Source organism: Beta vulgaris, chromosome 9, assembly GCF_026745355.1.
Source record: "Beta vulgaris subsp. vulgaris cultivar EL10 chromosome 9, EL10.2, whole genome shotgun sequence".
Lineage (NCBI taxonomy): Eukaryota > Viridiplantae > Streptophyta > Magnoliopsida > Caryophyllales > Amaranthaceae > Beta > Beta vulgaris.
In genome coordinates, this window is record NC_079210.1 from 52,347,455 (window position 1) to 52,362,769 (window position 15,315).

Sequence of the window (15,315 nt, forward strand, 5' to 3'; positions counted from 1 at the left end):
CTCTTTTCTTAAATCAATCCCATTTGAGTTTGATGCTTATCATTGTTGGACCATATTATAATAAATTAGTAATAGATGAAAAAAAATCTAAAAATATATTTTAGATAAATATATATAGACAAATTCAAAAATATCTTAAAATAATAAAGTTTATTTTCTCTTATGCGAAAATGACATATAAATAAAACAAGAAAAAATGTTTAGTGAAAACCCATATAAGAAAAGCCATACTCTATATAACTTGTGTCAAAATTTAACACTAAATCGTAGTGCTATTACAAAATTAGGGGGTTTGTAAGTATATAAAAGAACATTATGAGACTTTTTGCACAAGGAGAACTCTTAATTAGTTGTTTATATTGATAGGATGTAAAGCATGAATGTTACAAGGATCAATGAAGAATCAACTTTTAAGATGATCGGCCTTTATAATCCAATCAACCATCTTAATTATTTGCTTCCCTAAAAACGTGTTTGATTTTCCATTTTATATGAACTAAGATCCCCATAACAAAGTATATAAGAGTATAAAAGCGTATAATTCTTGAAATAATGAGATCATTAATTAGATTTAAAATAATTGTAATGTCTTTCCGGTCCCACATCATTATTCCAACAACGATATAGCCATATTTTTTCGGGATTTTAACTGCATCATTTATAAAGTATTGGGGTCATTTTTTTTGTTGAATATTAAGTCATCTACTGCCAACAATAATGATTAATCCCCTCACTTCGAGTGCTCCCCTTAAGGATAATAGCTGGCCAATAATCTATTTTGATTGCCAAAAGATTGGGAATCGTACCACTAACCAATTGGTTATGGGACATAGTGAATAACAGCTATGCCAAGACCAGTTGGTTAGTATTAATCCATCTTACTCAATGTAAAAATTAAACGGGACAACTTACATAAATTATCATAAAGTTGTGAAGGGTAATTAATCACCTCATCATTGTACTAGATGTTGAAAGGTTTTATGAAAAATATTACATACTTGTATTCTCGTTCTATCCGTTTGCGAGAATTTTTGACTCGTTATGTGAGTCTTTCATTCTTATCATTGGTATGAGTTTTATTTTTATGGTGTTAATAATTTTGAAGTTGATATGGATCCAACAAATTTATGATCAAGTCTTCGACCACGACAATTTCATCACACAATTATATTGTGAGAGCCTTTACTCGGATTGTTACGAAGACATTGAAGTACACTGCTAGGCTACTGGCGTTAAGCTTGAACCAGTGAAATTTAGAACGGCGCATGAGTATACCTAATACTTCATTCGTTTCGTTTTAAATGCAACAAAGGGGTATTTTTTGTGAGATATAGTATTAAATGGCCAACATATCATGAGGATTCGAACCCTAGACAATATTGTGAAATTCGAGATGGTAATCCACTTACCCACCACCTCGCCGTCAAAGATGTAGAAAATTAAAATTACATTTTTAACTTTTTGGGGTTAACATTTACAAACCGTTTTATTGCATAAACAGTAACATACTTTGGATCCACCAAAAAAATAAAATTTCCCCCATTTTTCTAGTGTCATCTTCTTTCCAACCTCATTCTCTTGCTGATCACGGTGTAGTTCACACCTGAACTCTCACCCTTCCTCTTTCTCTCTCCTCCTCGATCTCCGCAACATTTCTGCAAATTCTCCATCCTCAAATTCGATTCTAACCAGCTGTCGTTCTCTCAATCTTGAGATCTCTAACAATTTTAGGTTATCAGTTGTTCGATTACAATTTCTATTCAACAATTTGCTGATTCGATTGCAATATTCAATTAATAAATGTTTTAATTGTTTGATTTCTGGTGTGATTTCTAGGTTTTCGTGATGGATTTGATCTGAAAATCTCGCATTTTGTGATCGAATCAAAGTAGAAAGATGGACTGGTGGGGCGGAAAGGTTTCGCTTGGAAATTTGGATTTTTCAGGCGCAGTAAATAAGCTTCAAGAGAGTGTTAAGAGCATTGAGAAGAATTTTGATAGTGCTCTTGGTTTAGAAGATAAGCTTCAGTCAAGCGATGAAGGTTTTTTTTTCTCTCTCTTCTGCAATTTCTTTCTTCTTTTGGTTCAATTTAGAAAATAGAGTTGTATATGTACATGTTCCGTCGATTTTTGTATATTGAATTATTGATTGGGAATGTTATGTATTGCTGATTGTTGAATTATAGTCGAAATTCTGTGCTACCTGGATACTTGAGTATGACATGACACTTGCTAATTGCTATGCTTTAAATGAGACCAGAAAACTTGTAAAACTCGCGGTGATAGCGAGATCAGGTCTGTTAAGCTTTCTAACGAGTCACTCTTTAGTATGTCCGATTGGTTTAGCTAGGAGGGAGATTGAGTGGACAATGTTTATTTGTGGTTGCTGCATTATAAAAAGAGGATTTGAGTATTTGACCAGGGGAGCAGAAAACTTATAAAACTCGTGGTGATAGCGAGATCAGGTCTGTTAAGCTTTCGAACGAGTCACTCTTTAGTATGTCCGATTGGTTTAGCTAGGAGGGAGATTTAGTGGACAATGTTTATTTGTGGTTGCTGCATTATAAAACGAGGATTTGAGTATTTGACCAAGGGAGCAGAAGAGAAGTTGATACTATACCTCATAGTAGCAAGATCACTGTATATAGAGTGTGGACTTTAGTGCTCTGGATGTTGAGAACTTGAGATTGCTTCTGTAAATCTATCGTGGAAGTTAGGCATTTTGTATGAATGGAATGGAGGAGCAATCACTTGGTACTTAGTAGCATCGTGAATATGTGATTTTGCTTACATATTACACTTTTATGAAGCTTGTGCTATTGTAGTCTTTCTGGTTTTCAGCAGGAGCAGTTAATAATTAATCCAAAATTTCCCACGTTATTTTCCTATCATTAATGGTGCCAAGATAAGCCCAGGGCTCTAAGTTGTTCAAGATAGGAACACTGAGTTGCATGACTCTTTGTCTCTAGATTAGTCAGTTAAAACCCTAAAATGCTCCATGGGGGGAGGGAAGGGATATTATTCAGGGTATAGAGTGTCATGTGGAAGTCGTGGAGATTGTTGGTTGCATCCAAGCATCCCTGACTCTCATGTTATTGTGATATTTTGGAGTATTTTGAATATCCGTTTTTAACCGATAATTTGAACCATGTATATGTGTGTGTTGACACTTGGCACTAGTCTTTCAGTGTGCACATTGAATTATCACTAGTGCACAAAATGATAGTAATGGAGATAGGAATGTGATGCTCTCAGCTGATGCTTCATTTACTGACTGTTTGTATCAGCTTCAGGGCCACCAACTTCTTCTAGTAGCAGGAATGCATTATTTGATCCTGTTATGGCATTTATGGGGAATAAAGAAGAGGACAATGTAGATGAGTCAAAGGAAAGGGAAATCCCTCAAGATGAAGCAAGAATTGCGGAAAATAAAGATGATTCGTCAGAACATTTGGAAAGCATGCAGGGCCAATCTGTGGTTGAGGAAAAGAAAGTTGATGGAGTTGATACTGTAGTTCAACACGTTATAGAGCCAGTGTTGTCTCCTCAAGAAGAAGAGGGGGGAGTGAAAGAGCAAATGGACTATGTTGCTTCTGAAGCTGTGGACGAAGTAGACACTATGACAGAGTACTCAAGCGAAGTCAGATCTGATGCACAGGAGTCTACTGCCTCACCTGAAGTAACAATTCAGGATGCACAGGAGACTAGTAAACAGCTTGATGGGGAAGAGAAACCTGAGGAGGGATCTTTAGAACATTCAGAATCAGCTGAAAGCAAGGTGGTAGATGATCAAGCAAATCAACACCATACTGATAATTTTATTACTAGAGAAGCAAGTGATGCTGTAGAGCCACTCGAAAGCATGCAAGAGCTGGCTGTAGGCGGAGGCACCCCAAAACAAGAGGAAGTGTCAAGTGATAGCCAAGCTGGAAATCTGGTTGAGCACTCAGAAAATGTTGTTGGTATTGCTGATGCTGAAATTGAAAGTTCTACTGGATCGGTCAACATCAACAATAGTTCGTCTCCTGAATTTCTGACTAATGCGATCCAGGGAATTGTTTCTGGTCAAGCTATTGAGGAAGCTAGTTCAACTATTGTAACTATCCAAGAGGCAAAACCACCTAAAAAAGATGAAGTTGAAACTAAAGATGATAGACCTAGTCCAGTGACCAATGTGTTTGACTCCACTGATTCTGTCTATGAGCTGGAGAAGGTGAAAAGGGAAATGAAAATGATGGAAACCGCATTGCAGGGAGCTGCTAAACAAGCTCAAGTATGTGCTGTTTCAGTCATCCTGTGAGAGGAATTGAACACATTAAAATGTTTCTACAACTGTTTGCCTTTTCTTAAATTTTTTATAAATTGACCAAAGCTGTTCTGGTTATACTTTTTTTCCCTCTCTCTTTCCCAGGCTAAAGCAGATGAGATTGCCAAGCTAATGAATGAAAACGAGCAGTTGAAATCCGTTGTGGAAAATCTGAGTGTAAGCTTTTATCTAATTCTTTTTTTCCCTTTCTGTTTGTGCTAGTGTCAGTCCCACAAGTGTTGTACCCAAGGGTGCTACAGGTTCGGGAGAAGGAAACTTAGGATATACATTCTGGCAGTGTGTGTCTATCATAATTTGCTAGAGAGATGGCAAGCGATCAGGCTGTGGCTTACCTAAGAAAAATCCCGATGAATCCTCCTAACACATAGTAGGGAAAGTGAATCCACATATGTTGAGTGCATGCATACCACGCCAGGGGTGATTCTGTAATAATTCTCCAAATCAAAATTTCACTCATTTCTAATCACTTATTTCTAATCATTTTGGTCATTACTTACCTTCTCTTCTAGTTTTCTTTATTCCTCTTCTTCTTCATTAATTCTCTTATCTCCAATTTTCTCTCCCCTCCATTGTTTCTCTTGCCTCCAAATTTATCTATCCTCCATTTTATTGACCTCTAAATTTCTCACCTCCAATTATTTCTCCTTCATTGTTTCTCTCTCTCGCTCCTTCAAATTTGCGACCTTCATTGAAAAATAATGAATGACAAAAACAAATAATGGAGCTCTGAATTTCATCAATGGCAGAATTAATTCATTTTAGATTTCAGAATCAACATTAGAGTTTCTAGAGTTCTTGAAGGACAATTTAGGAATCAATACTATTTTAAGATTTCTTTTACCTCAATTGTTTCTCTTACCTCAAAATCTCTCTAGCTTCAATTGTTTTTCATCTCCAAATTTTCTCTCTTTCATGATTTCTCTCTCAACATGGTCAATCAAATTGATGTACTTGAAAATATGATTTAAGCAAGTTGGGCTTCATCAATGCCAAAAACAAATGTTCAAGTTTCAGAGTTTGTCAATTGTGGACTTATGTTCACATTTGAAATCAATATTGCAGTTTCAAAATGAGCAAACACTTGTGCTCATTTGAGAAAATGAGTGAAAATTTTTGCTCATTTGGGCAAAAGTGTGCTCATTTTCTCAAATGAGTAGAGATTTTTACCCATAAGAAAGTATGTTCATTTAGGTGAATGAGCAAAAGCAATTATAAATGAAAATTTCGCTCACTTGGAGAATTTCGGATGAGTAATAAGCAAAAAATAGTATTGGTTGTACCATGAGCATAGTACACCTGAGTTTACTATAAAATTTCTCATATATATGTAACTTTTAGTTTTGATGATCTAAAAAATATCAAAATTTAATTGATGGTCAAACTAATTTATTACTAATGCTCTAGTGTTAAGTCTCCCCACAAACATCAATAAATGCATTTCTTCAAGCTTTTTCCTAATTTAGTCACCATAATTCAATAGGATTAATGCACCCAATTTAAGTACCAATAATCTCATTCAAACAATTGATGGCTCCCCTAATATCCAATCATACCTATTTTCACGAAGTCATGCAAATTAAAGACAATAAGCTTAGCATCTCATTAATCGTAGTAAGAATTATTTACTATTTTTGATGTGAATAACTCTTACTTTTGATTAGAATTCTAATACCAGTTAAGAGTTAACTTTCGTTGTGAACCTAGTCACATCTAATACAATACTATTTGTAGTCAACTATCAATAATCAATCCAAATTTGACAAATATGAACCATGAAGTAATTAACTTGGGAGAATTGGGGGATCAAATTATGCCATTAATCCATTATAGGGTTCAACCTAACCCTAGATCATGAAACTAATCACTCATCATTCATTGATAAACAAAGGTAATTAATGAGGGATTTGAAATGCATTATAACATAAATGTAAAGAAAAATAAAAGAAGAAATAAACAAATACTTAAATTTATGGAAGCAAAGATGAAGTCTTGAACACTTCTGTAAAAGCTATATTAGATCCTACTTGACTATGTTTTTCCCTTATATTGAATCACAAACAATGGCCAAAAGTGAAGTTTGTCAATAGTGCTAAAATACAATGTTGTAGATTGAAAGGAAACACAGGAAGTACTTACAATTAAAGAAGCAATACCAGAATATATATGGCTAACGTGCTGCTATGAACTTATTTCTAGTCATCCTTGCTAGCCCTACATCTTGCAATTACCTGGTAGACCAGTTTGACTGTGCTCATTTCTTCTGGTCGTTGTTTTAGAATTGATGATCTTGTATATGGGTAATTTGTTATTTCTCTAAACTAACACAATTCTCTTCTGGAAAGTATGTTGTTGGGGTAAGGTAATCAGGTTTGTAACTATGTACAATGGTATTCTAAATTTTTTCCGATGATAAAGGAAACAAGATATTAAGTATGAAGTATGAACATTGCACAGCATTTAAATTTTGATACTCTTTTGGGTGGGATGTCGGGTATCCTTTACTTTTTTCTTTTGGAATGAAGATTTGTGTAAATTGTGGATCTAATGTTTACTTGCCATAATTAAGTCTATGCTTTGAAGAGCTTTCTAGAATTTGTTATTGTGGTCAAATTCAATCTAAAGTTTGTTCTGTTGGGACTTGGGAGTAATATATGATGTCATTTTTACCCACCAAGAAGCTTTTCGCCATGGAAATAATTTTTTGGCTCGCGTCTGCTGAAGCTTTGTTATATTTGATATCTGCCAGTCTTATCTAAAACCAGTTTTCGTATTTATGACAGAGGAAATCCAATGGAGAAATTGAGTCTTTGCGTGAGGAATATCACCAAAGGGTTGCAACTCTTGAACGAAAGGTATAATCTTTCTAATTAATAACTTAACTGTAGGGGGTGGGGAATATATTCTCTTTTTGTTATTTAACCTCTCCTTGACTTCTTTTGTTTTTGAAGGTTCTTTTTGACATATAACATTTAAGACAATGAAGAATGCAACTTCCGACTTTCTTATAACTAAGTTCATTAGTGAGGTCATTTAATAAGTTTAGGTGTTTTTTGTTTTGTTTTGTTTTGTCAGTGTCTGTGGTTGATAATGTATGTGGTCGTATTATAGACTTGATTTTGTCAGGTTTACCTGGTATTGGTTGAGGTTTCCATTTGACTTCCAAGTCATCCCGCCTTTTCCTTCTCTGACAACAGAACCTATTGTTTGATTGGGTTTCAAGTGTTGTCAGCAATTTTGCTTATACTTGTGCTGTCTGTGCATTGTTTCAGGTCTATGCTCTTACCAAGGAAAGGGATACATTACGACGAGAGCAGAACAAAAGAAGTGATGCTGCTGCTCTTTTGAAGGAAAAAGATGAAATTATTAATCAAGTTATGGCTGAGGGTGAGATTGGAACTGTGAAACCCGTAAATATTTTCAGATTTGAGTAGATCATTTTATCTTGATAAACAGCCATTATAGCACATGCCTACTGGATGATCCTTCTGAGAGTTTCTTCTGTGTTGGAATTCTTTTCCCTTATGGGCAAGGAATCATCCCAAGCCAACACCGGTATTCACTTATGCTCGTAGAAGAATAAGGGCAATAGTGTTAATGTCTCTGTAAGTTAGTTACAGAAAAGGATAGGGAAGGGCATTTAGGGGAATTCATGTTAAGCAGGAGTTAGATGATGGAATAGAGAGCAAGACATGCAAAGATGATGCAATAAAATTAGTGGGCATCAAGGAAAATTGTGAGAAAGTTTGCTTAGGGAGAGATCCCACCTCTTGAAAGTGGAGAGGCTGCAATTAATGATTATTCACCCTGGTCTAACCAATTTCAGACTCCCGTCATTTTTTTCTATTACTTTCCTTCTTCTATTCACTTAAGCTATTTTCATTTGTGCCCATACGTGGATTCTTAGCATTCTGATTCTCCCATTTTTCCTTTTTACTGTACTGATCCGTCTATCTGTTCCATGGCAGGGGAAGAGCTTTCAAAGAAGCAAGCTGCTCAAGAAGCTCAAATGAGAAAATTAAGGGCACAGGTTGTTTATCTAGTCTCTTGCTTCTTAAGTCGTGGTAAGATTATTAAATTCTGCAGCTTACTTGTTTGCAATTTTCACATTTCTCTGTGAAAGCTAGATTAGAGAATTGGATGAAGAGAAGAAGGCTTTGGCTACTAAGCTACAGGTAATTGAACTGTGATTACTGTCCAAATGGGTTTTGAGTTCAATACTGCTTTTCTTCATCTCCCATGAACTATATGATGATTAACCTTATAAGTGCATGCTCTTGTATTATGATGCAGCAAATTATTTGTCTGACTTTACGTCATGCCCTTTTGATTTCTACTTTTTACTCTATTTTCACATCTTTTTCCTGTGAGGTTTGAGACCTTGAGGATACAAAAAGCTTCTTTCATCTTCTTTTTGCATGCTGTTAGCTTATAATCATGTAAGGTTAGCTCTATGGCTTGTATCAGACTATTGGTTGTCAAAACGAGGGATTATTTACAGAACTGAACTATTTGGGACAAACAATCTTCTATCCCACAAATTTTCTGAGCAATAAAAAGATGAAGTATCAGAGAATCTGCTGAAGGTCTCATAAGGCCAACATTGATTCTTATCATTATAATTTTCTTATGAAATTAATATTATAGGACCACACTCTTTTTGTGCTATCTCCATAACTGATTTTACAAAGGTTTCATCTCGTGCTTGCAGTTCTATTTTTGGGAGTGACATTTCTTGGTGTTTCTTTGGTGTTTATTTTTTATTGGTCACAAAAACTTAGTTTATTCTCCACTATTATCGTTTGTATAGGCCCCAAATAAGAAAACTTTTTTTTTCCCCTTTTTTTGTCCCTGTGTTGTAAACTGGAACAGGTTACTATTCTTATACTTCTAATTTTGTAGGATTAAGTTAATTCTTGTTTCTGCCATCTTGTAAGAGTATGTTTCTAAGCTTTTGTAAATCCTACCTCTGTATGAGTTTGCTGTTTAGTTTTTAGTAAGCGTATGCAGTTTCCTAACTATATTAAAAAAAAAGACATTTTCTTTTGCTTTACTTGGGAATGTTGGTTAAGTCATGAATGATGAAACTGGGTGCTAACCATCATGGCAATTAAAGCAAATGCCAGCAAACGCTTAGTTACATCCTGAGTCCTTATATTTCAAATCAAGTGCTTCGGTTTACAAACTATTGATGTATCCACTTTGCTTGTACAGGATAAATTTGTTATTCTGTCTATCTATTCCTATTGAGCAATTGTTTCTGAATTTGTGCAGCTTGAAGAGAATAAAGTGGAGAGTATAAGGAAAGACAAGGCAGCAACTGAAAAGTTGCTGCAAGAAACAATCGAAAAGCACCAAGCAGAGCTTGCAGGTCAAAAGGAATATTATACTAATGCTTTAAATGCAGCAAAGGAGGCTGAAGCATTAGCAGAGGCACGGGCCAATGATGAAGCTCGAAATGAGCTGGAGGGGCGACTACGTGAGGCTGAGGAACGTGATACGATGCTTGTCCAAACGCTCGAGGAATTAAGACAGACATTAAGCAGTCAAGAGCAACAGGTTCTTTTCGTAACATCTACCAAGTGTTTATCTACAAGCTGATTAATTTGCCTTTGCTGATTTCTATGCGATCACTGTTTGAGAAATAATATTTTTAATCTAGCTTGTTGCTGTTTTTTCCTTGTCATATCTTACAGGCAATCATGAAGGAGGACATGTTACGCAGAGAAATAGAGGACCTTCAAAAACGATACCAAGTGTGCTATGATTTAATATATATTTTATTTATAGAAACCTTTTTTACTTGTGTTTTGTATTGTACTACCGCCTAATTGAGTATCTAATATAATGGCTGGTTGATTCCTAGGAAAGTGAACGACGGTGTGAGGAACTTGTTTCACAATTACCCGAATCGACTAGGCCTCTCCTGCGACAAATTGAAGCTATGCAGGTCTTCTCCCTCTTCCCCCAACCCCCCCTAAATATATACTTTATAAATTCTAAATGTCGGGTCTTCTTACAAGAATCTGAATTATTTGTTCCCTCTTCTTCGGTTGCAGGAGACGTCTGCCCGGAAGGCTGAAGCTTGGGTTGCTGTAGAGAGAACACTTCAATCTCGGCTTCAGGTTTCTATTAATTCTCTATGTTCGCGTACAAGAATTATTGAGCTTTTTTTTCTTATTAGCTTGCTGTACAGGAAGCAGAGGCCAAAGCTGCATCTGCGGAGGAAAGAGAGCGATCCATGAATGATCGCTTATCTCAAACTCTTTCTCGGATTAATGTTCTTGAAGCTCAGGTAGAGTTCTAAGTCTTACTGTAGACAGGGTTGGTGATAAAATTCAGTAGCATAGGTCGTAGTTTAGTCTCAATCATCTTGATAAGAAAAATGGTAGCTTATGCTGGTTAAATTTGTAGATTTCATGCCTCAGAGCTGAGCAGACACAGCTAAATAGGTCTCTTGAAAAGGAAAGACAGAGAGCAGCTGAAAACCGACAAGAATACCTTGCGGCAAAGGAAATAGCTGATACTCATGAAGGCCGTGCAAATCAGCTTGATGAAGAGATCAAGGGACTCAAGAGAAAACACAAAAATGAGTTGCAAGAATCGTTGGCGCACAGGGAACTTCTACAGCAGGTGGGCTTCTGTTATGATTATCATGTATTCTCATCGCATCTTCAGTTGTGTTAATTGCACATTCAGTTGTGTTGATGTATATATGGATAAATATAGGAGTTAGATCGGGAAAAAGCAGCTAGATTAGATTTGGAAAAGGCTGCCCATGTACAGTCTTCCTTGGCAGATCAAAGCCCAACAACAAAGAAAAGTTCCACACATGAAAATGGTACTAAAGTGGTAAATACCCATTATATTTTGTCCTCTTTCTCTTGTTTCTCTGACACAGTCTAATGTTGCAGGGATGTTAACACGTAAACTTTCAAGTGCGAGCAGTGTGGGCAACATTGAAGAAAGCTTCTTTTTGCAGGCTTCTCTAGACTCTTCTTCCTCTTTGTTAGAGCGGAGAAATTCTGGAGAGGCTACAATGAGTCCCTATTACCTGAAGAGCATGACACCAAGTGCTTTTGAAGCTTCCCTTCGGCAAAAGGAGGGCGAACTTGCATCATATATGTCTCGATTGGTATGACTTTTAGTTTCATATGACCATGTGTTGGAGACCGTGAAAAAGATAATTTTGGACGGAAGTATATTGACTGTATTAATTAGCTAGTTAAATAAAGAATTGGTTCAACCATCTTTATAGTTAGAATCCCGTTGTATAATGTGGTCATTAGCACAGAAAGCTCTATTAATAGGCTTGTTCCCTTGGTAGTTTCCGTTGACAGGTTCATGATCTGGTGCTGCAATCTCTAAAGGAATTAAAAGAATAGGATAAAAAATTCTTCTTTTTACTTCACTTAAGACCAACTCATCTAAAAATCTTTATCTGAATAGTCCTCATTACTTGTGACAACTAACAACCATGTTTGGTCTCCTTGCTTTAGTAATGATATGTGAGAAGAACTTCTGAAGTTTCTTCAATTTTCTGGATGATAGGTTGAAACTAAGAGAATGAAACAAGTTAACTCAGCTTACATTAGTCTCTATGCCTCTTGTGTATTGTAGGCTTCGATGGAAGCAATACGAGACTCACTTGCTGAAGAGCTGGTTAAAATGACTGAGCAGGTATTTTTCTTCTCTACCACATTACTTTTATGAGATCTTGTACTGCTACCCTGCTTGCTTAAATCAATCTTCTCTGCAGTGTGAGAAATTGCGGAGTGAGGCTACTATGCTTCCCGGCATTCGAGCAGAACTAGAAGCTCTTCGAAGGAGACATACTGCCGCTCTGGAGCTGATGGGGGAACGTGATGAGGAGGTGTGTTAATTATGCTAGTTTAGTGCTGTGAATTTTGATAGCTGACGATCAGCTTTATATGTGTGCTTCTGGATTATGTAGATAACTAACAAAAACTATAAAGAAGCTTGCGCAACATCGCAATGTGGTGCATTCTGCAAATAGATAGTATGTCTATGATCAAAATAATCAGGATGCATCACTAACATTCGGTTACTGTGTTCCTGCTTATCCGCAAAGACTTGGGTGGAAAGTGATGATTCAATATATTCTGACCTGTGGAATATGGGCTGAAGTCCCTGCTGACTGTGGGATCTGCAGGGTTGGTGGTATTAAATGTGTGCTGAAGTGATTGATGTGTAATTTTGGGAGCTTGCAAGTTTACGTGTTAAAGTTGTTCCAATGATTAGAGTAGACCTGTGCACCTAATGCCAGGATGGGAATAGTCCTTACTTATTAGGCAGAATTCTTTTGAAAATATTAAAGGATTGTCAAAGTATGGCATATGAAGCTAGGAGCTTGCCATGCTTCCAAATCAAGAAGCTATAAACACTCTGAATTTCACGGAAGTATTGGAATCTATACCTAGTTCTGTTCTTTTCCCTACCTAAAATATGGTTCGAGTAAGATATATGTAGAATAGTTTGTCAAAGGATTCCTTATTTTCGCTCCCTGTACTAACGATTTTCACCTACTGGACTTGCTAAGATTTGGTCAATTAAAGACTTGTGCTATAAAGCCAGTGCAGGTATAAACCACCTCAATCTACTTGTAATCTTTTAATGGCCTGACTTAATTCAGTGAATGTAAGCTCTATTATTGCTTTGTTTTTTCTGTGTCCAAACTGGTCTTCTATATCCTCATGCTTCATATACAGTTGAAACTTGGATATTTTCTTCATCAGACTACCAGAACACCTCCTGCTGGTCTCTTGGAGTTAGCATCTTTGACTGTTAGTTAACGGATTGTGTACCTGAACCTCCTCAAACCCCACCGCTGTGGCATTATGACTGAGTTATTATTTGTTAATTGTTGTTGACTGGTGTAACCAATTAACCATCATTAGTTGCTTGGAGATCATGCTGAATTTGTGAAGTGAGGTTGAGCAGTCTAGTGTTCGAAGCCTATTGTATTGAAAGATAATGCTGAAAGCAACATGATGGACTGAGTTTGAGTAGCCTACTATATTATGAAATTTATTTGTTACTCTAGTTTTGCTTTGTTGGGCATGGTGATTACAGATTTTCGTCCTTCCTCTTGTGCGGAAATCTTGATCCCATAGCAAAATCTCTATATTTTGGAAGAGCTCCATGTGTAATGTAATGTAGAATGATGGCTAAAATTAGTAGCCGTGGCAGTTGATATACGACATGAAATTTGACCTTTGACTGCTTTCATTTTGTGGGAGTTTTAGGTAGTAAGCGAGCTTTCAGCTTGATTTTCTGAATTCCTTCCAGACTTCAATTTGAATATCTTGGATCTTGAAGTTCTCCCTCCCCCTCCTGCCATGTCTGTTTCTCCTCCTATGACAGTGCATCTTCTAACAAATAATATTGCTTTTTAGTTGGAAGAACTCCGTGCTGATATTGTGGACTTGAAGGAAATGTACAGAGAACAAGTCAATTTACTTGTTAACAAGGTACTTTCAGCCTCATGCACACTGATTACTGTTTTTTCTTCACAGTTATTATAAATCTATATTTTATCTCTGCCTGCATATGTTAACAGATTCAAACGCTAAGTTCACAAATGGGTGCTACTTGATCACTCTGAGTCTCTGAGTGCCTGCTTCCAGTTTCTTTTTTTCGTCCATGAGAGCGTAGCCTCAATCGAAAACCTCACCAAGTTGCTGCAAATCAAATCATTTCAATGTTTCTGAGTGTCTCAGTAAGAAATCACATTCTCTCTTGATTAGAAGTGTATCACCATGATGTATACAAATTGCCATATTTAGGAATTCAATACTATAATCACTTGTAGCATTTTTCTAATTCATTTGGAAAGAAGAATTTTGTGAGAAGTGGGGTGTGGTATATAGCAAGAAAAACCCTAAGGATTTACCCTTATATAATTTTTTGGGTTATTATTCAATTGTATTTAATTCTGCAGAACTGTGTCAACTTCATTCTTTTCATCTTTTCATTTCTTATTTAGTGGAAGGTTCTATTCATTCTTTCGGTGAAGGATTAAGACCTGACTCAGTTTATTTTGCATTGTATGACATCTGCATTTGATTTACTGTTAAAGAGGTGTTTGTATTTGCCTCATTCTTTCATTGCAATAACTCTTATTCAATAGAGGTTTCGTTTTTCATGATGTTGTGATTATTCGTTACTCGTCAGATATACAGCAGAAGACTCTCTACTGCTAAGGTTTCTATAAACCCCATTGGAAAACCATAGTCACCTCAAAAAATTTCCGACATTCCCAGAATTGATTTTTCAATCCTCGATTTCTAATGCCTTCATGTTCAGTTCATTCAACTGCGTCATTTCTCCATCTTGATTGATTCTGGGTTTGCATTTAAATTATTCGAGTCAGTTTTTCTACTTGTTTAAATTATTATTCGAGACAAGTTTTCTACTTGGGTAGAAATACAAGGTTTTATTTTTTACTTTTTTTTTTAGGTGATGTAAGTTCAAAAGTTTGATATTTTGGTCAATTTGAGGTTATCTGATCGGAGGTAGTGGATGTGATCAGAAGAGTACTTTTGTATACTTGAAGTTTTGGTCAAGTTTATCATTGTTCTTCGAGTGGGTTTGGCCAACAAACTGCTTCCTACAATATGCTTCCATAGCAAAATTGTGCGTGATAATTGAGTAGGAATTCTAATCAAACTAAAGTATAAGAAAATACTTTATCTGTTTTCGTTTTAAATGTAACAAAGGGGTATTATTTGTGAGATTTTGTTGCATGTAAAACGAAACGGAAAAAGTATATATTCTAAGTAAAATGAACATCGATCTTACACCGTTTTTGCAATAAAGTTTGTTGACGACATAATTGACTCATGGTAGACTGAGTAGAGTAATTTGAAAGTGGAGATCTTATACGGAAGGAATATATTCACTTATGAGTTAGGATGCTACAAGAGCAATGAATAATGATATACTGCTAATCGTTGTTTTTTTTACCACAAG

The 15,315-nt window shown here is 36.0% G+C and overlaps 1 protein-coding gene across 1 annotated transcript; it reads left to right on the forward strand.

Moving 5' to 3' along the window:
* Positions 1-1,504: 1,504 nt before the first annotated feature.
* On the forward strand, positions 1,505-14,345 carry LOC104904695 (golgin candidate 5). The gene is made up of 20 exons (XM_010693047.3): positions 1,505-1,731; positions 1,837-2,041; positions 3,287-4,272; positions 4,411-4,482; positions 7,107-7,178; positions 7,596-7,710; positions 8,292-8,353; positions 8,451-8,498; positions 9,598-9,882; positions 10,020-10,079; positions 10,190-10,273; positions 10,383-10,448; positions 10,520-10,618; positions 10,738-10,956; positions 11,053-11,164; positions 11,238-11,458; positions 11,944-12,003; positions 12,083-12,196; positions 13,740-13,814; positions 13,904-14,345. Exons 2-20 carry the CDS (start codon positions 1,897-1,899, stop codon positions 13,937-13,939), a joined length of 2,931 nt encoding a protein of 976 aa, XP_010691349.2. The 5' UTR covers positions 1,505-1,731; positions 1,837-1,896; the 3' UTR covers positions 13,940-14,345.
* Positions 14,346-15,315: the final 970 nt, after the last annotated feature.